The sequence below is a fragment of the Melozone crissalis genome, unplaced genomic scaffold (assembly GCF_028551555.1).
Source record: "Melozone crissalis strain CALT ecotype California unplaced genomic scaffold, PUWL_Pcris_2 ptg000027l_1, whole genome shotgun sequence".
NCBI lineage: Eukaryota > Metazoa > Chordata > Aves > Passeriformes > Passerellidae > Melozone > Melozone crissalis.
In genome coordinates, this window is record NW_026535805.1 from 50,017,211 (window position 1) to 50,044,111 (window position 26,901).

Genomic DNA, 26,901 nt, shown 5'->3' on the forward strand with positions numbered 1-26,901 from the left:
CCCACAGCCTCCCCTCCCCCATGACATAAGGAATGGCTAGTCTAGCGGGTTTTTATTTAATAAATTTGGCACCTTTCTGCCTTCCGCTGAATAAACTGGAGATGTTAAAAAATAAACAGTCAGGAGAGTTAGTGATTTGTTTGGAGCAGTCCGATGGAGTTGTGGGGGGTTGGCGTGGAGAGGGAGGAAAGGGTGACCTCACTTTCTGAACAGTAAAGTTTGAGTGGGAGGGTCTCCACAAGAAAGGTAAAAGAGGGAATGATGTGAACATGTGAAGGAAGCCAGAGCACTGAACGGAGCGTCAGTCTGTATCCTGACAGGGGGAGATAAGGTGGCTGGAGAGCTAGCGGTGCTTTCCTGGAATACAATCTCTGTTTGACACTCTCTGCTTAAGCACTGCCCATCTGTATGTTATTGTGCTGGAGCCTCTGGGGAAAAAGAGGAGCCACAGGCACGGAGAGAGAACGAGGGAGGCAGCAAAAGCGTTTTTCTTCCCTTCTTTTTCTTTTTTTTTTTTCCTTTTTTTTTGTTCTTTTTTTTTTTTTTTCCCTCTTTTAAATCGGGATCCGGTTAGACTGCCTTGAAGTGCCACATCTGGAAACTGAATGCTGAAAGAAAGTTAAAATAACTGAGGCACCACTAAGCCAAGGGGGGCTGATTGCAGAAGAGGGTAAACAATTACTGAGACGCTAGAAGACCACTGCTGGATGTAAGGGGAGGAAATGGCTTTGATCTCCGCCTGGCCCCTCATTTCTCCTGTATTTTTCTTTTTGAGATGCTTCTCCTCCAGCACAGCCTCGAGTGAGGGAAGCGTTTTTCAGTTTGACATTGAAGGTAGCTCAGCGGTCAGCACGCAAGAAGCCACTGCTATCAGAGGGCAGCAGCAGGCAGTAGCTACTGGAAGTTGGGTGCCTTTTGCTGAGGTACAGTAATTCCCTTCTCTCTCTCAGTGTCTGCGATTTTCTGTTTTCACCTGTCTGTGTCAAAGCTCCCATCTGGTAAACGTTAGCTTAACCATTTGAGCCTTAAAGCGATACAGGAGGATTTGGGGGTGAGGGGGGAGGTGGTCTGAGACGCTGCGTTTCGGGACTGCAGAGATACAGCTCAGACTTCCAAATGTACACATGCCCTGCCTGCTGTGAGCAGACAGCTGCTGTACTTTGCAGTGGAGCTGGCTTAGCATGTCTCTGACTTTCCTGCCAACATAACTAAACAGGCCTGTCCAAACAGAGCTATTTTACAAGAGTTAATTGTCACAACACTTTTCTGCTTGCCTTGTAATTCCTGCAATTGTAATTCACTGAAATTTCCCAAAAGAGTCTGTCTTTTGATGGCAAACTGTCCTGTAGAAGTTTGTGCTTTTGCCTCTGAGTGCCATTCACCTCCAAAATCTGAACTTTGTTTTCACAGTGAAAGCAGGGGATGATAAATCAAATGCATCTAGGAAACTGCCTGCAGAGAACACACCTGCAGAGATTTCAACTTCCAAAAGTTATGTGGTTGGGATTAGTGACAAATGAAATTAGAGAGATCTGAGAAGCAATTTGACAATGGAAAATTTTTCACTGTTATTTTGGGATTGATTTATGCTCTTTATTTTAGCAGCTCTGCATGGAGAATGGGCTACTCAAAAATACATCTTGAGGAAATAATAAATTACTCCAGCATACACAGGGGGGTGGGGTAAGGTTGGAAGTGGAACAGTGGACACAGCACAGTAATATCTCATGCGTGGTAGATGCAGAGTAGGAGGCTAATTGAGTTCCATAAGGTCATGGGAAGGGAAAGGGTAGCTCTTCTAGCATAACTTCCAAAAATGAGGTGAGATTAGCACAGCTGTGTCACTGTGACAATATCAAGATTGCAATCTCCAATATCACATGGCTGATTTTCCACCTATCCTCTACTTGCCAGAATTAACAGCCATGGAAATAAGTGCATAAAGCCTTCCGACAGGGTTGCTGCTGCAGGGCAGGGCAGAGCTCATTCCCCCTGCTCCAAGCAGCTGGACAGCCTCAGGAAACGCCTGCCCACCCTGCCAGAGAGTCCTCATGAAACATGACCTGTGTGAGAAAACTGAAGGTTAAACCCTGCTTTGCTCAGCATAAGGACTCTCAGGAGCTATCCCAGTTTTTGGACAGGCTTCATGGTGTGGGATGTACAGATTTTCTCCTCTGGCCTTGGATCAGCCCAGAGAAGCTGCATTGCCACCTGTTGCTTGCAACATGGAAAGTCCCTCAATGAAATGCCTGACTTAAGAGCTGGATGGGTTTTGTAGCTGCTTTTCATGGGATAATGAGCATAAGTGATTGTTAGTCTTTCTTGTTATGATAGCAGAGTATGGTTTTCCCAAAGATACATTTCACATTTTTTCCTGTACATCTATTAGATTTTATCTTGGGAAAGCACTGTGAGATATATTGGACGCTTCCAGGGGAATGACATTTTAATTTCCTTCAACCATTTCAATCCTTTCTAAATTTTTGCTCAGGCCAACATAATAGACTCAATAACTGGTGTTTCCTCTGGTAGCTCACTTCAGCCCATGCAATGACAGCACTTAGACTCTGGATCCCATGTTACCACTGGATGACTGTGCCTGGTATCATCATGCCAAGGCCCTTGGCTGCAGAACACTTTAGTTTCATGAGGAAAAAGCAGGGAGTTGAGGACCCCTTGCTACCTGTATATTTCAGGCCTCACATCCATGGAAATTTCCAAGGACACCAGGCCCAGTAGGATGCTTTTTTTGGGATAGGACAGATGCCTCTCTAACAGTGAGAACCCACTTACTCATTGATCCATGTGTGTGGTTGGTAGCAGGATTTGAGGGATGGGCTTTAAGCCTGGAGGTTGATGTAGGGGCCAGAGAATGGTGGTTTGGTAGCCTCTCATCCAAGGAAGGAACATTACTTTTGGTCCTCCAAGAGCTTCTCCCTCCCACAGCTGACCTCCCCTTCCTCAGCCTCAGGAACAGGGTTATCCCAGCAGGTTTGGATTTGAATTAGCCTCTTTGGAAGCACGAGTGCTTAACCCAGAGCTCACAGTGAACCGCAGAGTAAACTCCCTTACACAGCGCGGTTTGATTCAGCTCCTTTGTCTAAATATTGACTCAGGCCTACAGCTCCCCCGAGCAGACAGAGGTTGTTAGTCATGTCAAATAGTGCCAAATTATACAAAGGGGGCAGTTTCATAGGGCAGAGCTGCAAAGCCACAGATGGGGCTTCACTGTGGTCTGTGGTGACAGTCAGCTGCGACGTGGAACGCGCCAGTGGGAGTTTCCAAGATGTAACTGGTGGGATGCTCTTAAATCCCAGTAAGAGTTTGATATTATGAACTTATTGAAGAACAGGAGATCTCAATTAATATAAATACGTATTAGTGAATGTTTCTCAGCTTTCCAATCCTCTTCCTTTACCATGTGTGGCAACCCTAAACTGGGAGAAACTGGGACAAGTGGTTTAAAAAATCAGAATTAATGAGGAACTTTACCTTTTTTGATTTTTGTCACCTGGGATTAGGATGAAAACCTCTTAAGAGAAGAGAACTAGCTACATTCTTAATCCTGATCTGGTGTATCCATGCACAGAGAGTACATGGGTCTGAGTTGGACTTCAGGCAACGTCAGCTACCTTGGTGCCCTCATTCTTAATCATTATGTGATCCAGAACACTAAATTAGGCACATAAATTGTTTCTAGATGCTTCAAACAGAATCATGGACTGTCTTCAGGTACAAATCCAAATTCCCCATACATTAGTGGAGACAGCAGAATTTTTAAGCCTCTAATTTCTAGCAGTGTTCCCTGGAAATGCTCAAAGGAGTTTCTTCCTCTTTAAAAACTTTGTTGGATTCTGGCTTCAGGACAGCTTTATGAAGCAGCTAAAGTAGATGTTTAAATTAGCCAGACTAGATTCCACACAATGAAATGTTATGTTCCCTACATAAGGAGCATTGTTAGTGACCACAGTGAAATAAGATATCTGCCTCTTATTTCAAAAAAACCCAAAAACTGTTTATAAATTGATTAAAATTATCCAGAAAAGTACCATGACAAGGATTACAGTGTTAGGAATTTGAAGACAGCTGAGAGATTCTGCAATCCAATTTGCCAACTTAGAGGGAGGTTAAGAAAAAAATTTGAACTTACTGTCTAACTACATATACAAGAAAAAAATATGCTTGTTGGTCTAATAAATTAAGGTATTGGTAAATGCAACAATTGGAAACTAAAGATGACTATGTTGAAACTACAAGTTAAAAATTTTATTTTCAGAAGTGATTAAGCACTGGAGATTTTATTCAGTTGTGTTGGTTTGTCCATGAAGAGGCAGATCAATATGAAAAGCACTCTTAAGTACTCAGAGTACTTGTGTGCTATTTAGGAAAATTAAGTCCCTTGGCTCATAAAGATAATATGGGGAGGTGGGGAGACAGAGAGAAAAAGAGTGAGTGCAGAGCATTGGATCCAGCTCATCAGTGCAACCCAACAGCAGCTAGGTGGCATGAAGTCAGAGACTGGTTTTTCCAAACAAGGACAGATTAAAATATTTTATAAGGAAGATTTGTGAGAGATGGAAGCAAAGGACTTAAAACAGGCAGATATCAAATGAAAGCAGATAAGCAAGTGGCAAACATGAGAGCTGTTTGTTTTAGTTGTCCACTCACTATCTTGGACACAGCAGAAGGAAAGGGAATGGTGAGACACTTCCAGGTTTGGTGAGGCACAGCAGTAAAATTCAAAATCAGATGTTGTGAGAACAGTTATGTCCCGCTCAAATACATGCCTCTAAGCTAAAAGGCAGGTCATACATTACCATTTGGGTCTGAAGCCTGCTACTGTCAACATCTGTGTTTTTAAATTCCACTGATATAATGATTTTAATTATATAGGCATGGATTTTGTTCCCCATTAGGAAGAAAGTCCCTTACAGAGTCTAAGGTGAGAGTAAAACACGGTACAAGACTTCAAATACTCAAGAGTATCACAAATGGTTCTCTGTGATTCACATTCTGTTGTCACTCTTCTTAATGTAAAATGAATGTAAGGTGACATCCAGTAAAATATTCATTTCATTCTGACGTAAATGACTACAAGACGCCAGAGACCAAGGCTAACACAAATGACTACAGAGGCCAGTATAGGAGATGAGTGTGGGAAGGATTAGGAAAAGAAAGGGAAGATAGACGTTCTGTGGAGACATCTGCCAAGCCAAAAAAAAATATAATCTCAAATGTCCTCCATGGAAAGAAGTGAAGTAAATAGTGGGAAAGGAAGTAAATTAAAGCAGGAAGACAAAGGAGAGGAAAAAATTAGAGCAAGAATGAGATAATCAAGAGTCTTAAGAGTAAAGGAAAAAAAGAAGTTGGGACAGGGCAGGAAGCCAATTCCCAGACTGAAGGAAGGCATGATATTGTTGGACAGATGGAAGAGGAAAAACTGTTTCTAGCATCAGTGTTTTTGACTCAGGGGAAAGGCAGAGAGGCAAAAGTCCTTTAAAGGAAACAATTATCATGATCAAGTCAAAATTAGCCATTTACTATAAGAGAAAGTAAGAGACAGAAGTTATCTGATGGAGCTTGTGTGTCAAAAGGAGGTGTTTGACAGTCATTTTTTCCCACCTGACTTTTACCAGCAGCTGCTGATAAAACACAAGAACCATTATTTGAGATGCTTGCCTTCTGGTTCTCTAAAGTGATAAGCAGTGATTGGCATAGGACTTTTAACAAACTCACCTCTCTAAAATGGCTCACATTAACTATATAAACTGACAGCAACCATAAGTCCCAGCCACTTGTTAACAAAAACTCAAAATATCTCCAAGTCATCTTCACTCCTTTTCCTCAAAATGGCTGAAACAGAAAATCTTGCAAACTGTTGAGAGAAACCACAATTTGACCCTTACTTGTACAATTAATCTGTTCAAAACAAGCTAGTACTACAAGAAGCAGCAGAAGACCTAATCCTGAAGTATGAGCCAAAAAGGGTTTTAGCTTGACAGGAACCTTTATATTCTTTAAAGCTAATGAGAACTGCATATACTTTTAAAAAGCAGATCTTGAGATTAATTCACTTCAGACCCTTGAGGTTATGTTAGGTTAACTCCTATAATGGGAAATTTGGATTTCTAGCTGCTGTTTTTTTCTGATACAACAAGGTTATGTTCTGAGAAACATCTATTAGTGGGGAGGAAGTTTTACTGCAGATGTTTGTGATTCCAACTTAAGTTTCTCATCAAAACTTTAATGAAAATCAGCTGCTTGGAGTAGTGCCACCAGTCTCCAAACCTTTTGAATCATAGGAGGCTGAAGTAAATGGAAGCACAAAACACAGCAGATGCTCTGTTGGAAGTTTTCTCCATTTCAAGAAGATGTGTAAAACACCCACCAGAAAACAAAATTCAAATTCCACTGCAGTGTATTCCCATAAAGTTTTGGGCAAGTGCCCTAAGGCTTATTCTGGGCTGTGAAAACCAATAAAAGGCATTTTATGCCCACTCTTATTCACAACATGGGAAGCAAGGAAGGAATTAAAAGTCCAGTTTTTCCAGGGGGCATGAGAAGAAATGAAAGAACTGCCTTCTGAAGGAAAACTTGGCCTGATTTAAACTGATAGCAATTAGAGCTTCTAGTGTTCAAGAGCTGTGTAAAAGAGGTCTAGTTTTTGAGTAACATATAAGATGCCACTGATCATTTACAACTTGCTTCTGGACTTCTATTTCAAACACCAAAATATAGACCCTTCAGGTTTTATATTTTAATTGGTACTCTTGAATGTTTGGATCTCATCCCAGTCCATTTTCACACAGCACTATGAGCTGGGGATGTTTGGGTTATGCATCCTAATGCAAGATTCAACAACTGATGAATAGCATTATACACAAAGCTGTTAGAGCTCCAAAGTTTTTGAAATCTTATTATTTGTCATTAAAATCTCAAAGAGATTTTCCTAACTGTCAGTCAGAATAAATAAAGTGTGTATTTGATAATGAAAACAGATTGACTAAAATATACTAAATATGATCTGGCTTTGTAATTCCTTTTTAGCTGTAAATTGCAATTCTTTATATAGTTATTTCCTTGAAATAAATACTTCATGAATACTAGAATTCTTTTTTTTTTTCTCTTGTGAGAAACCAACAAGAAACAGTGCTAAACCCCACAGCATTCAAGAGTCAAAGAATGAGAGAGGGCTCTGAAAAATATTTTAGAAATTACGATTCCAACATTACAAGACTGTAAGAACAACTATGATGTTAATGTTTAGGTCATGGCATATGGAAGACAGGGAGTATGAGAGGAACTGGCACACCTTAATTAATTTGAAACATAAGTTAATAATTACAAGAAAAAAATACTCTAACTGTATTAACAGCTTTCAATATGTTCTGTAAAAATAGACTTTTTAACTAAAACTGTAATATTCAGGGCCACTGTTTGACTCTGCCTACCCAAGAAAATAAATAAAAATTAGTTCATTCAATCTTTGACCATTGCTGCCAGTGTAACTACAGGAAAAGTAGCTACATAGAACCAGCACCTAAACCAGATAGTTTCTGAGCTCTGTTACCTGTTCCCACCCTACAATGGATCTTTTCGTCTTTTATGAAGGACCTTCCAAGTGGCAAGAGATTAGCAGACCTTTCTGCCAAGGCTAATGCAAGGCCAGTATGTCCTATGGTTTCCTTCTGTGGTTTTCCACCTCTGAGCCTGGATGCTAGCCCACAGAGAGCACAGACAGCCTGCCATTCACGACTCCCTTATGCTGTGCTCCCCACTCCTGGCTCCAGGGACCCTTCCTCAAAAGCACTTTGTGAAAGGAAGCATTTATCCAGATCCAGTATCCAAAAAAAGAAAATAATAAAAACAAAATCTGGCAGCACAAAACATAACATAACCCTCCCTACCCTTACTATTAGAATCCTTCATGGCCCAGAAAGGCTAACACAGCCTGGTCCATTGTCCATTGAGGGTTGGCAAGGTCTCCAGAGCATCAGTACCTGGCACAGATCCATCCAGGGGGATGTGAGCAGGTATTAGAGGTGTAGACATGGTGTGAGGTCAGGGAATTAGCATACCCTGCCCAGCCTTTTGCAAGTTTGTGGTTTTCTGTGGCTCTCTGCTTCCAGCCAATGGCAAGGATAGTCTGCAGAGGTTCAACAGGGTATCTAAGGCACCAGCTAATTCAGGGTGTTTGGTGATAGATTTCTGTGAGGGGTGAGAAAAAATTTGTTTTTCTCTTGATACATTAATTCTTCCCTCTCTTTGAGCCAACAGAAAATTTATTTCTTCATTGTCAGACAATGTCTATGATGAAACAAGCCCAGAGGCACTGAGATATAGAGGCAGGTTACCCCTTCTCCCCATCCCTGGCTTTTCCCCTCTCCTTTCAGAGCACAGCCTCTGCCCAGCTTCATCCTGAATGTATGGCATGCACTACAAAATTAACCATTCTGGGCTGTCTTACTCTCTTCCCAAACATTTGCAAAGTGCTGAAACAATCCAGGGGGAAAGCCTTATATCTGAGAACTGCCCAGAAACATGGGATCTTCCCATCAAGCATCCCCAGCAGCTGTCTGCCTTGTCCATAGCTGGGCTACCCTTGGAAGGCAGAGAAGGATGAAAGCTATTTCTCTTCATCTTTCAAGATTGTCACATTGGCTTGGGTTTCTTTCTAACAGGCTTTTAATTGATGCTATGGCTATTGGTCAAGCAGATCACTGCTCCTCTCTGCTGTGATTCCAACATTTCAAAGAGATGCAAAATCAAACCAGGAAATACTAGAAATCTGGAAGGGAGGAAATTGAAGCTTGAGATTTACCCTCTCAGTATTAAGTGTCCCATAGGCACATTAGTACTTGCTTTAAAGCTCACTTTTCTTTTTCATCCCTTGAAAATTTTTGTCTCTATCTGTAAATCTCTCAGGGAGTACTGTGGTTTGTCAACTGATTATGTCTCACTTATCAGAGAGACTCAATGACTCAGAATGTACATTTCATGTAAGTGGGGACTGGGTGGAGGGTGGTTAATGAGGAAATAACATAGGTTTATCCCTTTTCCTGTAAATTGAATAAACTTGGCATTTTTTTGAAAGAGGAAAATCAACCAGCTACCATTTCAAGTGCAGATTTTCTATTTCCAACAGCAAACATCTTGTAAGTTTTTCACTCAGTGGCAGTACTAATAAATAAATTAGAGACTGGTAGTAATATCTGATTCTTAGCCAGGTTCCAGACAGCTAAAACACTTCAGCCCTCCCCCTTTTGAGAGAATGCCTTTTAAGCAGAGGCTTTGTCTTTCCCACTGTATATGGAAAAAATGACTGTGCAGTTCTATGGAGAATGCCTAGCTGAGATATGTTTATGTTGGATCCAACCCCGTCTCTGTTGCTGAATGGCAGTTTGTTTTCCACTTGAACTGGGGAAGGGATAACAGTCTGGAAACTTTTTCAACACAGGAAATTTTTTAAAAATTTAATACAATTACTTAGTCAAGGTAAAAGATAATGTTATTGTTCTGCATAAAGCCATCTGGCTTTCAGCTGTTTCTTGTTTTTGGGAGTCCCCATCAGTCTGTCACTGCTGCAGTGGAGGCTCACACAAGCCCACCCAAGGAATCAGAATACAGAGTGACAGTGGGCTGGGGAAAGGGTTCCTTGTCATTTTTTTCTGCATGCTAAGCTCTGCTTTGCTTACTGGTTTGGAGGTTACCCATGTGCAATTAGCCACATTCACTGTCTCTCTGACTGCCAGCTCTACCATGCCATGGGGAGAAATGGAGGTTTTTTTCTGTGACCTCCTGCTAGCCAGATTTTATCTACTACTAACTACTTTCCGTCTTGCTAGTTTTAGTTTTAGTTTTAGTTTTAGTTTTAGTTTTAGTGATCTCTGATTTTTGCACCTAAAACTTTGAGAAGAGGGTTTCCACCAGCTTCACAACTTGTCCTTTATTATCATCTGAAATAAACTTCTCTTTTGGAGGCTGTAATACATAAATAATACAATTATTTATGTATTACCTGATAACTCATCAGGTAATACATAAATAATCCAAATTGTCAGGAATAAGTCAGCAAATGAAGTTTTCAAGTTAAAAAGTTTTGAAGTTAGTATCTTGTCCTGTGTCCCTTAAGGCAACCACAACTTTTTCAGTAAATTCTGAGGAGGGCTCAGCCCCTCTGTATATATAAACGATGGAGAACTTCTAGTGTTTAGTCGCTGTTTAACACAGCAACAGTTGGAAAACCAGACTAAATGCAATCGTCAGATGCACTCTTCAGCAGCTGCAGACTGGCCAGACATGGTGTGCCTGGCTCCAGACCAGCCCTGTCCTCTCAGGTGGGAGCATTACTAGGAATGCTGGAAAAAAGGAACAATATTGAGATCCATGCACAGGGCATGACAGAAAGGACACTGGTAACAGAAAATAATGCTTCATTTGTTTCACCACTTATTAAGCAGTTCATTTATTGAAAAATGTTGTATGTTCACAACCGGTATCTCTGCTTTATTTATTGTTGTTTTGGTGTTTGAAGACTCAAATTACTCAGATTCACAAAAATACACTGCTGCACATTTAATGATCATTTCACATCACTTATCCAGAACACTCCAATAATTTGTCCAGATATATGGCAAATGCACTCATTGAGGTTTTTTATCAAAGCTATCTCATGTGAGAATTTAATTTAAAAATAACAATATGCAAAAATATTGGAGGGTTCTACTGAATGACAATTTAAGCAGGAAAGAATTTGTTTTAACATTTGTAATTTAAATAACAAAACACAAACCTTGTTAGTGTGCAATTATTACCTTAGCTTGCAGTCTCATTAAATGCAATTAGAACAGCGATACCTGTCAAGATAAGTGGATAAAAAAAGATTACCAGCATTGTGCCCAAATCTCTTCACCAACTTCTGGTTAATTTCTAATTTACAACATCAGTGGAACACAGGAAATAATAAATATTTCACAGTTAACAGTGTCAGAAATTTAAAAGCAAAATATAGGGATTTAATGGACTACACCAGGGTGCTTATTATAAAACTATCATAAACATTGATTCGGAGACTAAGCTAAAAAATGTGTTCGTCTCAGGAATGTTTACAGTTTTAAAAATAAATTTGAAATTGCAAATGGCTAATTTGCATGAGTTTTCTGCCTTTGAAATGGTAAATACTACAGAGTGGCTTTTTGCATGCAGACAGTTCCCTAACAGCTGTAGTGTCCTATTAAATGGAGTAATTAACTGTCTAGCTGTGATGTCACACACTGAATTCATTTCTTCAGTAATAATAGTTAGAATGTGGCCTTTCTTCAGAAGAAGAATTTGATACAGTAGACCAGAGGTAATGAAGGCTTACAGAAATTATAAATAGAGCTTGGAGGCCTAGGGGAAGCTGGTGTACAAGCTTGTTTGTTTTTAATTCTCTAGTTTGCAAGGCTTCAAAGCTCAGATAAATTTAGCAAAAAATCAACAGAGAATAAATAAAATTGCAGAGCAGATGTCCTCTTTTGCCTGCACGTTTTGGGGTACCTCATGGTGGAGAGCAGAACTTCTGTCTGTCTCCGTCTGTGATTACTTTGATGGTAGAACTTTGGCCAACAGGTCAGTTATTCACTTCTGAGGGCCTCATTCTCCAGAGGAAGACAAAGATCCTTCTGAAATGTCACTCCATAGGGATTTATATGTTCAAGTACAAAGGCAATCGTGAATTTATTACTCACGGTCTGGGAATTTAAAGTCCATTTATTTCTTCAAATGATAACTTAGAGTGAAGCATGACAACTCTGTGAAAGGGCACCATCAGGGCATTTTATTTTTAAAATTAGTTATAGTTTACCTCAGTGGTTGGAAAGTGGTTGGAAAAATTCACAGAAATCTCCTCCTTAGCCAAGGCCTGGTCTAGGAAGATGCATGGAATAAATTAAGAGAAAATAATAGGACAGATAAAGGGGAAGTTACCAGCAGAATTAATGTTCTTTGTACCTTGAGTAAGAGCTCCTGCTCTTAATTTGTTTTTTTGATAAGATAAAAATGCTTTCATCATTGTATTTAATAGATGATATTTAAAAAAAACAACTATATCAAATATTTTTCCATATTCATGTTTCCTTCCTTGTATAAAAAAAAACAAAACATATTTTCCTTAAATATCTGAAAATATCTTCCTTACATAGTTAGTTTGAAGCTTTCATGGGAAATTTTATCACTGAAATGTAGTTCTTTCTCTCTATACTCTTTGACTAATCCTTTTCCTATATCTGTTAAGCTCTGGCAGTAAATCATTGCAGGTCACTCATAAAAGTCACCCTCAAATGCAAGAGTGAGGTCTAGCCCTAAGAAAGAATGGTGGGAAAAATGGGGAAGGCAGCACAATGCCAAGCAGTGCTGTCCACATATCAAAATGTCTTCAAACTATGGCTGTTTAGCTGAAGGCCAAAAACATTCTTTCAGCACTGCATTAAGAAATTCTTGGGTCCAGAAACAGCTGTATATTCACTGCAGACATCTGGAATAAGCAAAACACAGCTACCCAAAACGTCTGGTCACATGGGGATATTCAGTATTCCTGGTGGTTCTGACCAATTCTCTTAAAGGACGTGAAGCTTTGGAGGAGTGTCCCTTTGGGTACACTGGGTACATCTGGGACACTGGGATCACACTGTGTGCTCTGCCATGGGTTGCACTGGGTACGTCTGGATACAGTCCCAGATAATCAGCTCAAGGCAACCCTGCTTGGACCAGCCAACCTCCAGAAGTCCCTTCCAGCCTCAGCTCTTCTGTGATTCTGCATGGCTGTGGTCATTATTCCATTTTACTGACTGAGGAACAGAATGCAAGAATAATGTTCATTTTCACACAAGACATGGGCAGAAGAATGTATTTTCTTGAGTACCAGTATTCTTATGAACATAATTAGAGAGACAGAGCAGCTCCTGCATGGAAACAAGGTGATGAGTTTCTTTGATGTTCAGTGAAAAGGAATATTTTATGTCATGTTAATTTCAAACAGTATAATGAAACTATTGCTGTGGAGGTGTTGTAGATTAGAGGTGAAGCCTATGTAATAAAGTGGATGAGTGGCTGGGACCAGGTGCAGGGATAGGCAGGGATAGCAAAGATAGGAGAAGAGGAGTAGGAGGACAAATGGAAAGCAGAACAGGGAGGACACAAGCATGAATAGAGAACAAGGCCACAACAGAATGGCTGTGGGAGCCAACAGGGGCAGGTGGAGATCCAAACCCTTCAGTGTAATGTTCAGTTGCTCCATTAATAGATACAGCCCAGGAGAAGCACCGAGGCCTCCCCCAAGAAGGGCCAATGAACAATCATCTCATCTGGTTGGCATTTACTGTAAGACTGTTTAAACGATATTCAAGCCTCGTTGCCAACAAGAGAGACATATAATATAGACAAGACTAAAAGGTAACCTATAAATAAAAGCTAGGGTGAGCTATAAATACAAACTGAGAAGCCATGGATTTGATCAATGCCTCACAACATACAAACAGACTTCTTGGAAAATACTCTCTGCAGCAAACCCCTCATTGCTACAAGTACTCACTGTGCTTCTGAGGAAATTGTGACTGCCCAAATATACTTTGGCAAATTCAAGTCCACACAAATTTTGGGAACACAAGGTCTAGAAGAAATTAATAAACAAATTATTCACAACTACATAGTTACTATTGTAAAAATGTGGCAGCAGCATGAATGACAGTCAAAACAATATCAGAGCTGTCATCAAGTACTTGTATATAAAGAGGCCAAGGACACCTTCTAGAAATACGTTCTCCCTTGTGTCTCAAAAAACCAGAACACAACAAAGCAGAGAAAATTTAATTACACAAATTCTACCCTGAGTCATACACTTCAGGATCCCTCCGATCATAGAGTCATGGAATGTGAAGAGTTTGAAGGGACCTTAAAGATCATGTAATCCCACCCCCCCTGCCATGGTTAGCATTGTTGGAGGAGCAATAAAAATCACAGTGTTTCAATACAGCCATCTGTTATCTCAAACTTTTCAGCCATTGAGAGGCAAAGACCACCATGTCAAGCCTCTTTCTTACAAGGTATTATGTGAAAAAATGCAGAGTTGTACTTTGCATTTTTTGATTGCACTTTGCTGATGATCTCATGAACAATCTGGTGTTCACGTGTCAAACAGATGAGAATAAAAACTGTGAAGAAGAGGAGCAATGCCAAACAATATTCAAAATAGAAAATAATACTATGAGCACTGTTTTCATGCAGTTATCTCTCATGGGCCTAGTCTTTTGGAAAACAGGAATCAGGAGCCATGCAGAGGCAGCTGGAAGCATCTGGTGGTGGGCTCAGTGATTTGTTATCTCCTAGTCAAGAAATGTGGCAAGTCAGCCTTTCATGGTTAGCTAGGCCAAATTAGAAAGATGGATTGCCTGCTGAGGCACACTGCTCAGATATCATACATGTACCTGTAAAATATGTACTGTCTCCTGGGCACACATAAAAGCAGCAGAGTTCTAACTTTAAATGCATCCCAAAATTTTCTTAGCAGTGTTTCTCAACTATAGTCAATATTTTGTCCCAAAGCATTTGCAGCAAGAACCGGTGAGCTGGCACCACTGGGATCCTCATCCAAAAATGTGGAAAAGTCTAGGTATGAAGAGCACCAAAGTGCATTAATTAATAAACACCTTATCAGTCCAGTAAAGTCAATCTATGATGGACTCAGGTTTTTCCTCTCGGCTGACCCTATGCAGTAAGTGCAGTTCATTTGTTTTCTAGTGAACATGTAAGTCTATCCAATCCTCTGGGACCAGGGCAAAAACCAGCATGTCTCAGACAGCAGCAGGGCCCTGCAGGGCAGATATAGGTATATCCTGTTCTCCCTTGTCCATCCCATTGTATCCATACACTTCTGAAACCCCACACAGTGAAAAGATACTCCTAAAAACTACACATACTGAATTCTCAACCCGAAATTTAGCCTCCAGCAGTTAAGCACCTTTTCTGTGATCAATAAAGTGCATGTTGGCTGTGTAAGGCAGCCAGGGCTCCTGAATGTGCTGCACACCAGTACAGAGGCTGACACCGAGCTGGAGTTGCACACAGTGCTTTCTGTCAATCTGCTGGGTTTTATATTTTGGCAACAAATGGAGAGAGGGTTCTTCTGCAGGTCACCAAAGGCAGGAGGGTCAGGAGAGTGGGATGCAGTGTTATCACAGCTCTTTTTGTTTGCATAAAGTTTCTCAGCAGGCTGAAGAAGAACTAAATCTTTGTGTCTATGCTTCTGAATACCACATCTTTGACCTAAGGAATTTGAAATGTCTATTAGTTTGCTCCCAGGGAGCAAGAAGCAGTCAAATGACCATCAATCTACAGCTGGAAGACTGGATTTGAAAAATCCATGCTTAAATGCACTGGAAGTCAATTATGTCCCAAGCTGAAAAGCAGATGGGAAAGTCACGTTGCTGTCCTCAGTATCTTTTAATGAATGAAATACCAGAAGTATATTTGTATATCCATCCACGGTAAAGAAGACAGTTTTTTAGTTAATGATTTCCAAGCATGATAAGCCATAGATTTTGTGCCTGCCCAGAGTGGTTTTAAGACAGGATGTCCATGGATTCAAACACTTTGTATATTTACATGCAAATTTGGCAAAGCATTATTTTTAGCATGCCTTTTGGAAGGACCCAGAAAGCGTCCTTAGAATGGGGTCATTCTTCTTTCTAGGCTAGATCTTCCCTGCACTTATGTAGAGAATTGTTTGGATCTGTCAGACATCAAGATTTTCTTCATATCTGTCCACTTTCTCTACCTGAACATACTGACTTGTGGAACAGACTCTGAGGAGACTTTGCACTTCTCCAAGGATACAGGGCCCAGCAGTTTGGCCAGATCTGTGGCATAGCTGTTGCAGCCTGGACACTTCTGTAATCCACAGCATATCTGACATGTGCAATAGGCTTCATCACACGGAGTTTGTATACAGGGCTGGCACCTACACATGAGCCACCCTGCACGTCCCTCTATGCTGTTAGGAGAGAGCAGCAGACCCAGCTGACCGAATTTAGATACATTTCCGTATACAAGAAATCAAACCACACCACGGGTGTCCAGCTGGCTTCTGGCCACATGGCATCCCACGTGGAAGTCCCCCTGTGGATGAGTCCCAGCTTGCTATGGTTTAGCCTCCCTGCACAGGAATGCAGCTGCCAAGGCCGGTTCACCCTCACACCAGTGCAGCCACAGCTGCGTTAGCTCAGTGCTGCACTGGGGCACAGAGCTCCTCAGGGCTTCAGCCTGGAACTGCCTTCAGGGCTCACACAGACCTGCTGAGTGCCGAATGCTTGGCAAGGTTTCTGTGAGCTCTTGGCTGGGGATTGAAAGTGGAGTCCCTGTTATAGGTGATCAAAACCAGCAATCTCTTTGGAAAAGAGTCCCGCCTGTTCTGAGGAAGCCAGAGAAACTGAAATAACATCAAATGTACAGTAGAGGACTGCTTTCTCAGGCTTGTTTCTCTAATGTTCCTATTTCTAATAAACAATTGCATAAATGAAAGTACTGGGAGATATTCAAGCAGGAAAACATCTTTATTTTTAGGAAGGCCAATAGGCTATTTATCTCAAGTTGGCCTAAGCAAACAAACTTCAAAAAGGCCTCAGAACTGTAGCTGCCAGTTTCAAACAGTGCTTATAAAGACAAATAAACAAAAGCAAGCATGCTTGGGTTGGGTTTGGAAATGTCCTCAAGGAGCAGAGGACTGATGTTTCCATGGTAATGCCATGTACTTCCAGCAGACTGGTCTCTGCTCTAGAGACAAAGACTTTAAAATGAATGGAGGTGGTTTCAAGTATTCACTCATCTCTATATGGTAAAAGATGCAGAGTTTAAGAGATTTGATATAACTTTGAGTCCAAAACCTCTGTTCTTCTAAACTGTTCCTTCCAGATGTATAAACATTACACATTGATCTGAAGCTGCCAAGAGGGGACATTGCTCCACTCAATTTGTCTGATTGATTTCATCAATGCATTGAAAATATGGACTTGAATTATCCATGAGTCCTACTTTTATAGGTATCAGTGGCTCATATGATGCCTGTTATATCAGAGCAACAACACTTTTCTGTTTTCTTCTCCCTGTGTTCTGATTAAGAAGCAAAGCTTCATAATGCTCAAGTAGAATTTTTTCTTTTCTACTTCTTGCTTTTCTTTCATTCCATAAGAGACAATGGGGACCTCTAAGGGTCCTACAGTTCCAAAATTATTACTCAATCTATGTCAAGTGATAAACATTATTATTCAAATAATTTACAATATGTGTCAAAGTTCTCCATAAATGTTTTGACTGAGAGATAGCCTGTCAGGCCGGATTTCACACTCCTCAAACTATGACTTCCTTAGGTTTATATCTTTTTATAATATTTTTACTACCTTTACAGAAGAGATCAGACTGCAGAAAAATGAAAACTGGAATCCACAAATATATTTTCAAGATTAAACTATGTGGCAAATTAAATTTCATCAAGATAAAGAAAGTAAACAAACTCTGGTACATCAGCTTGACCAGAGATAGCTATGTATGTACTTGGCCAAAATCAGACGACGGGTAATGAGAATTAATTATATTCTCTTCCACTGAAGGCTAAACGAACATGATCAGTAACAGTTTCTAAGACTTGAATAGCATATAATAAATGATGCTAGTCTTTAATCTAACCCCTATGAAGAAGGGGTTAGATTATATGAAGAAGTAATGTGTGGAGGCTTCCAGAAACTAAGATAATGTGCATTTTCTCCTCTTGCCATCAAAACTCACCCTTCTACACAAAACACAGTGTTTGCAATATAGGATAGATCTTATTTGTATTTTTGCAGCTAGATCTAGGACATTATGTTAATTAAGTTAGTTTTCATTTCATCATGAGCCCATGAGTTCATCAGGCTCAGCTGTGCCCAGACTGCATTCACTTTTAATATCCTGACCAGACCTTTCTCTCCAGTAGTGAGACTCTACCAAGTAATACCATAATGTTTGACCTTTGCCTCATGCCTGAGCATCCTTGTAGCTCCCTGAGGATCCTTCTGAGAGCCGGAAGGAAGCACACCTTTGGACACACTCTAGCAGCAAAGACCATAACACTGCTGAGAGCTACAAACAAGGCTCTACTGGCACTGAACTTAGAAGTGACTTGGCAGCTGATGTGCAATGGCAACTACTTTGAGTGGTCTTCCTTAGATTCCGTTCCCCACGTGCACCAGCTGTTTCCTCTTTCACAATGGTCCTGGAGGACAGCACCATCTTTTTTCTTCTGGGGTTTATTTTTTGGACCAGATGTGATGGGATTTCTGGTCCAAGACTGAAAATAGTATCATAGATGTAACACAAACTGAAATGCCAATTAAATGTCTATAAATGCAGACCATTTAACCCTGAATATACACGCTCTTGTGTACCTCAGCACTTGGGAGGAAACTCTGTAAATAGCAAGCACTGGTGCAGATCCAAGGGAGCCTTTTATTGTGGAAGAGAGCTTTTGTGTGTTTACATACTCACAAGTCACAATTTCCCGTACTAACTAAAGATACATGCCATGTTTTCTTACCATTAGATGAGAGAGTCAATAGCTACATCTGAAGTACAGAATAGAGCAGTGTTGGGACCTCCTAGTCAAACAGGATAACACACCCTGTGTCCATGTGCTGAAACACCCCCTGTGCTTGCCCAGAGAAGGGTAGTCCTGTAAAAACTGAATCCTGGGAGCATATCCTAACAGATGCCATGCCCTGAGCTGGCATGGTCATTGGGAGGAAAGTCAGAGTTTGTCAAGGAGCAAGATCAAGACCTGAAACCACACCTTGCCTTTCTTCAGCTGGCCAGTGCAGATGTGACCACAGAGAATGCTCTGTATGTGTTACCAGCACAACATTCTTCTTTTGGGGAAAGCAAACCAGAAGAGGCAGGTTCAGAGCAAACACCCACCCCAGCACAGCTGCACCACTCCTGAGCCGGCAGCAAGGAAGGAATGGGAGATCTGGCTCTGCCCTCAGTTTGCAGGTGCAGATCAGGAACAGCTACAATGAAATTGATGGAACTGCTTGAATATAATGTGGGAGTAAATTCATACTCTGTGTATGTGAATTGTCTTCCATCTTCAGTACCATATTGCACCCAGACCAGCAGAAAGGTCTGAAGAAGCAGAAAATTACTACAGGCTCCCCAGCACTTTCAGCATGCAGCTGGTTCTTGTTTTTGAGTAATGCAATCATTCAATCCAGATGCAGGGCGGGAGCAGAGGAATAAATGCCCCACGGGTGCAGAGATTTTTCAGGAGATCAGCAAGGCCAAGATTTGATTGGACTTTTCAACTTGAGCTGGAACAAACTTTGTCCCTCAGGGAAAAAAAATATCTAATAATTGTGAAGACATAATTGCTAATACAGACCTAAGATTTTGGCCTTCTAATTGTCTTCACCATTCAGAAACAGACAGTGGATGGAAATGTTCCTCACTCAATTGCCTACATAACTATTTTACAGGAAGGGTATTTCCATTTTGTTCCAGTCCTGTTTCTGCTTTGTGTGCAATAATTTTGTGCTTCCAGAACATTCAGCAATTTGAATCCCTCAATTAGCTCAACACTCTGACACTTCTTTTTATAAATATGATGTTGGCTCAAGCTCTGGAACAACCAACCAATCACTCCATTATCACTAGTAGGGCAAAGAGCAACAAAAATATATCAGAATAATTGAGAATGCCTCAGAAAACTTCAGAGCTCAAAGGAAGTCTGGATCCCATTTTCCCTTCATTCCCCTGTCCCTCATACCATTGATTGTCAATATCTCCTTTCTGGTTTACATTGATGCATCCTATGGTTTAAAGTACTGTTTTAAAATAGTGAGCATCAGCACCTTCCAAGTTTTTGTGATTAATTGAATAACATGGGGGGGAAAGGCTATGAAAAAAATACCCAGATGACTTCCCCACATCTCATTTTGAAGTGGGGCTCTGACAATGAAAATAGAGGGACCCAGACTTGAGGCAGATGTCCTAAGGAACTCAGAAGTGTGCCTGCTAATAATAGGAGGTAAACTGGTTCCCAGTGGACCTTAGCAAAGTCTGCACAGCCCTTGCCCTTAACGCTAAAACCAACGATGTAGCACTGACCTGCACTAACTTCTTACTGCTGGGTGTGTGGACAGGATTGAAGCTCTCTCGTGGCTGCAGTGCAGGCACACCATCAGTTGAAGTATAAATGAGATTATCATTATGGCAGACTAAAGGATTTTCATAGACACCTTTACAAGCATTCCAACATTTCCATTGTCCATATTCACTGTCATAAGTAAAAATCATTCTGCTTAGACCTGCAAAACCAAGACAGCTTTTGGACAGACACTAGAGGAGCACAGCTAGGACCACCCACCAGCTCTGTTCATCAGAGAATATAACAAACTTTAGATCTGTATGGGTGGAAAGAAATATTGCAAAGGCAGACATTGGGACAAGAGTCTGTTTTCAATTTAGAAACTAACTGTCTCCCTTCCACAGTGTGTGGTGTAATCATTGAGTTGCAATCCTTAGTCTGGCGGGAGCCAGTCCTACCGCTGTGCAAAGACTAAACAACTGAAAGAAACAAGCAGTAGAAATAGACAGTATTTCTGCTGTCCCAAAGAGTCTGTGGTCTGAAGACTTTGCCTCCTAGGAGTTATTATCAAGAAAGTGTTTCCAAAACAAACCAGATAAAATTCTGTGCACAAGAATGGTAAAGGCAACTGAGTTTTCCATTTATGTTCATCTCCGCTTCTCAGAGCTCTCTGGGATAAGATGGGACCAGTGATTAATTTCTAAACCTCATTTTTAAAGCCTGCTGTTATTCATCTCCTAAGATGTTGTGTTCTAAGTGAGCAGCCTGTCTGGCTGGACTAGCCACACTTGGGAATGGAAGTTAACACGCAGCCAAGACTCAGGATTGCTGGCTCTTGCTACCCAGAGCTCCCCAGCTGTAACTGCAGCCCGATGCAGACATGTGAGTGCAGGTCCCAGGAGTGATGAGGTCACAGCATGGTGCCAGGGCTGGCTAGCCCCAGCCACCAGCAGGGACATTTGGCACTGCTGCTCACAGGCCAGTTTCTGCAGGTAGGGGACATATGGGTCACTGTGTGGGTCTGCATTTGGTACTGCACACCTGCTGTTCTGCCATAGCTTACCTGGGCATGAGAAACTACAGGTGCTAAGCTATTTTTCTACACAGTGCAGAAAAATACCTCATCCTTGATTTGAGGGCAACCCAGGAAAGTAAGGAATAGGAAGATACAAAGGAAAGCTAATCCTGATTTGATCAGAGTAATACAATAAGAAGCCTCTTAGCTCATACAAATGCAAGACACACACCCTTCTGAGTTATTTGAACTTTACACTTTTCCCACTTTTTTCAAGGGTAGGTGACCTCAAGAGCCACAGAATAAAAAAAGTTCTGTACAGAGAGCCACAAAAATATTACAGGAAAGTCTGGCATACCTTAAGCTCTAACAGCCACCTCAGGGATGCTGTTTGTAAGTGATAGCAGAAACATCACTGTTGGCAAATCACTGGTGTGGCAAATAATTTTTGGAGCACTAAATGACATGCCGGTGTCTTTACATCACCTCTGGATGAGATCAGCCTGTGTACATCTCACCAGCTCTGCATAATGAGGGAAAATGGTTCTTTCTCCTCAGCAAAGAACCAGAACTGATACTCAACACAACAAAAACTATCCACTTTAATCTTCTTATTTTTCAGTCTTTGAAGCACACTTTAATAGCTTTGTGTTTCTGATTCCTTATGTTATTGCTTTAATTATTATTCAAAAGAAGGTGATCCAGATATTTACAATTTCTTTTTCATTTTGGTAAGCTCTGGTAAATTATCAAAATTACTAAATTATATAAACAGGCAAAGCCACACATTTATTCAAAAGGGCATTGATCTTTGTAGGTATATTTGTTTACCATAGGTTATTCATCCAAATCTCATCAAAACTTTGATGTAAAGTAAATTTTCTAAAGCTTTTGTCCTTTTCTTTTCTTTTCTCTTTTCTTTTCTTTTCTTCTCTTTTCTCTTTTCTTTTCTTTTCTTTTCTTCAGTAAAAGCTATTCCTTTCCTATAAATACACCTCCTTTACCAAATAAGGATTATGGTTTCTGGTTAACTCATCCTCTAGTACAACATGCAGTAAGAATCTGCCAGCTCCACACCCAGAGCTTGTCAGGGACAGGACACAGGCAGGAATGCTGACAGCTTTAACACTCTGAGGCAAAAAACCAAGCACCAGGACAGAGTGAAAGAACAGAGTCAAGTTCAGCAGCGTGTGTGTGTGGTCTGCTATGGAGGGGTTGTGCACTGTGCTCCAGGGAGACTGATGGCTGTAGCCTTGCTTTCCTCTCCTCTCACCAAACCTAATTCTCCAGCCACATATGCATAGGAAATACTTTTTTTCTCATTGCAGGGATGCCAAGAAGGATTTTATCGTACCAGCTCAGGAAAATGCTCCCCTTGCAACTGTAATGGTAATGCAAACAGATGCCTTGATGGATCTGGAATCTGTGTGGTAAGGAATTCCTCTGTTCTCTGATTGTCTGACTTTTCATACCGATGCTCAGTTTCAACATAATGCAAAAGCAGTGTCTGTACCACAGGAGCTTTTTGCTGGAGAAAGATCATAAGTAGGGCCAAGATCAATACCGTAATAAATTGTCCTGGCCAAAATTAATTCTCACTTAAATTATCTCTGCAGATTCAAAACACTTCCCTCATGCAGTATTTGTGATAGTTAGCATGTGGAAAATTTTTAGTCCATCAGAAATATGGAAAGAGTTTTGTATACCTCTGGAGAAAATAAATGTATAAATTCAAACACATTTCTTTCTCCCCTTTATGAATACAGTGCTGTGTATATGTTATGGTTTAGGCCTGGCAAAGCCAGGGCCCCCATAAATATACCTTTTACCTGATATCTGCTGTGAGATGTGGCCAGGAAATAAGCAAAGCAGGCTCCAACTTAAACATAAAGAGAAGTTTATTAACTAAACTACACACACAACTACTAAACTACACACACACAGGGGAAAAAAACAAGGAGAATGAAAACTACACAGAAACACCTCCTTATCCTCCTCCCACCAAATTCCCAAACACATTTACATTTCCCAAAAAATTATCCACACTCGGTCTGGCACCACCCTTTGGAAAAAAAAATCAAATCTTCAGCTCATAAGGGATAGACGGAGTCCTTCCTTGTGCCACGGACTTCTTGTCACAATCAGCAATCCGCCCGGTATCTTGCTATCTCGTGACATCTCCTTTCCATGCCAAGGTGCTCTCACCACCAGGCATGGGATGGGGCAGGGGCCTGCCTTCAGGGCCTTTTAAGAATGCCTCGTCTCGTTCCAAGCAGAGTACAGTCACAATCCTGGGACCTCTGTCCCCCCCCCCCCCCATGTCTTCTATACCCCCTGGGGCCGAGGGGTCTCAAAACCAAACTCTCTTGACGCCGAGCCTCCGCTTCCCCCTGCAATACAGCCTCTGCCTCACCAGGAAACAGTCCATGGAAATACAACAAAAAAGAGTCCAGCAAAAAACTGCCACTCCATCTTCCTCCATTCCTTCAACATCTCTCTTCTCCCTTTGCCAGACCCTCCTTACTGGCCTAATTTTCTTCCTTCATCTTCCACTCCTGTCCCTTTCCCAGGAAAGGCAATGTTCTGCGAAGCCTTCATTCCCCAAAGGGTTAAAAGTTCTCCCAGGCGGCCGGACTGCCCGCTGCCCCCCCCTTTCTCCTCCCAGCCGTGCTGCCTGCCGGCACATGGTATCAGGTTTCAAGATATACAGTTCGAGCACGGGCTGCATTCTCTGGGGGGGGAATAAACAGGTCGCTCAAGGGTCTGCCACCCTTCCTCCGAACCCGGGCCTACCGTAAAATGGGCCACGTGGCTTTCCCCTCCCCCAGCCCAGCCAACAACTGGGCCGGGGGAGAGACTTCTTCACGCTGGAAATCCCAAGAGGGCTCCGAAGGCCAAGAGCCCTGCTTTTAACCCCTTGGGTTCGTAGTCTCAAGAGGCGGATCCAAATGTCCCACTGGTCAAACTAAGTGCCCATCTTAAATTCCAATTACCCATTGGTAACCACAGCAAAACAACATATCCCAGATGTCCCATTTCCGGTCAAACCACGACAGTATAATATAAACAATTTACAGTGGTGAGGGACCCTGTGAGTGTATATACATGTGTTACCCAGGGTAATTCAAATGCCAAGGAACAACATGAGAAGGTTGAAACAAAACACCAGGGGAAGAGTGTGTTGAATTCCAAGGTATTGTTATAATTTCCCATATGTTCAATCTGACTCAGAATCACCTCATACAGAAAGCTGTGTGTTAGTAATAGCAGTCAAACATTTGTAGCTCCAGAGCAAAAATCAGCCCAGTAAAACTAATCCCAGCTACTAGTAGGCAATTAGGGCACTAACTCACTAAAAAAATGATGGAAGCTAATACTGTTTAAACCACATAGCAAGAGTTAGGCACTAGTACACTCTTTGCAGGCTTGTAAAGAGTATAGCTTGTAAGAGCCCAGAACCCCTTGCTCTGCCATGTGTTACTTTTGACAAGTCATAAACCTTTGCCCTCAGTTTATCTCTTCATAAAATGGACTCATAATATTCACATACTTTGCTTTGTTGCAACCACTATCAAGTTTTCAGTTATTCAAATACATCAAGTCAAGTTCCATGGCATATTTCCTACCATTTTTATTTCTGTGGGAAGAAGACTGTGCAGCTGTTCAGGACAAGAAAAATTACTATGGCTTGGCCATTGTAATGTGCTTAGAATTGGCTGGTTTCTGCAGAACACATATTGGCTTACTTTTTATGATTAAATTTTCAAAAGTGGTTTCAGACTCCCAGGCATTCCCAGCTTTTCTCTTTCACATGCACAAGACTTTTGGCTCATGGGATCATGGTCCCCTTCGTGACAATGTCAAGTGACAGTGATGCCAAGGGGAAACTTCTGATGGACGACTTGGGAACCAGATAGCTTGTCACACGTCTGCTTCTGATGGCTCTGGTCACCAGAGAGCTTCTGGAGTAGAATATATGAGTTAAGAAATTATTATATCCTCAGGTTACAAACACAACAGAAGAGCTGTTTCCTGTCTTCTACAAAAATATGGCTGAAGTCAAGGGTTCCAGACAAACAAACAAAAAAAACTAGAAAATTTACAGTATCATGAAGAAATTATCTGAAAGTAAATGTACATTCCTGATTGGTGTTTCGTCTCCTGGAACAAGCTAGGTAGTAAGGAATAAAACTAAAAGCTAAACCCTAATTTACTGTTTGAGTTCAAATTGCCTTTTGATAGCTTGTCTGAAGGATTTTAAAAGCCACCAAGCTCAGGTCATTTACTTATGAATAAAAAGTGAAAAGGCTTAAGTGAAATAAAAGTGAAAGGTAGAGGAAAAGTGCAGAATGAAAAGGAGGTTTAAAGGTTTGATAGCATAAACCAGAACCAGAGATGCCCATGGGGACTGCAGTAACAGGAACTTCCTGAGGATTCAGAAATTTCTGGAAAAGTTTGGAAGACTAATGAAATTGGTAAATGGCAAAATGTGACTGAGAAAGCCTGGGAGAAGAAAAGCTTCGAGAGAGAAAGACATAACTTGAATTACAGCAGGAAGAAGCACATTAGAATAATGAATTAATTCAATTTAGGAAAAGGTGACTTGTTGTTTGATTATGTGACTTGTATTAGAATCAGTGGACAAGGCAGCCTTCCCCAAGAGCTGGAGAAGGACACGTGCGTATCTGGGCAAAGCCTGCTGAGGCAGAAATTAGTAAATACCTCTATATCTGGGAGTTCCTGTGAAGAGATAGGACCATGTGGTATGGAGAACTCACCATTCTCCCTATTCTCAAATTTTAAGGCCATTTACTCCAATAAGTCTTGCAGTGGAAACCACCACACGTGACAGACAAAAATTCCTGCATTCAATTAGTTTTTAATGAGCTGTGGGATAAATCTGTATTTATCCCACTTTATTATTGTTGTCATCCTCTATTTCCATGATTATGAACTAGCTATCTCCCTGCTTCCATGATACAACAGCATTCTGAAATTTTATCACATTTGGACTCTCCACCATAACCACATCTTACCTTAACCCTGAGCCATAGATTCAAACCATCTTTAGCAGCAGATCTTTAGAAGAACAGATCTTCCCCAAAGTTAAAGTTTTCTATATCTCCATATTTATCAACATAAGGAAATGAGTTGAACATTAAAAAAAAAACACTTTTTAAAGTTATCTCTGCTAACAATGCTGGAAGCTATAATAACATGGAAGCAATAATAACACTGTGTTTGGTTGGTAGATATTTTTTACAGTCTAAGTAATAACTAAGCTGTAAGACCTGAATAAATAGACAAGGCAGTATGAAAAGAAAAAAGTACTCTGCTTCAAAAGGGATGAAAATCAAGGTTTGGGCCCCATATGATGCTCTGAGGCCATCATATTATGCAAATCCCTCAAATCAATTTGGCAAATGTAGTTCCCACAGCGTACAAATTAATGAAATTTTCATTGGCCTGTGCCCTAAATTCAAAATCAAATAAAATTAAACCCTTTTTAATGATGCCTTAAGGTAGAGTGCTCAAATCTTTAATTTCTGCTGACATATATATCTTGAGGTTCTGTTTCAGAACTTCTCTCAGCTTATTCATAGAGTGCAAATCACATCCACTAGTCATTAAAAGCTTATTGAATGACACAGTCAATGAATCAACAATCTCCTTAGGTAACCAGACAGAAGAAATTATTGCAGACAGGGCCTTCCTTGCATAGATGTCCACATAAAAACAG

At 41.0% G+C, this 26,901-nt stretch overlaps 1 protein-coding gene across 1 annotated transcript in view; it reads left to right on the plus strand.

The window, feature by feature from the left end:
* Window positions 1-545: 545 nt before the first annotated feature.
* The window catches only part of LAMA4 (laminin subunit alpha 4), a 100,653-nt gene continuing 74,297 nt past the window's right edge, over window positions 546-26,901 (plus strand). Inside the window, exons 1-2 of the mRNA XM_054280055.1 lie at window positions 546-923; window positions 22,490-22,591. Coding sequence (XP_054136030.1) covers window positions 723-923; window positions 22,490-22,591 — 303 coding nt within the window. The 5' untranslated portion in view covers window positions 546-722. The remainder of the gene's footprint in view (window positions 924-22,489; window positions 22,592-26,901) is intronic.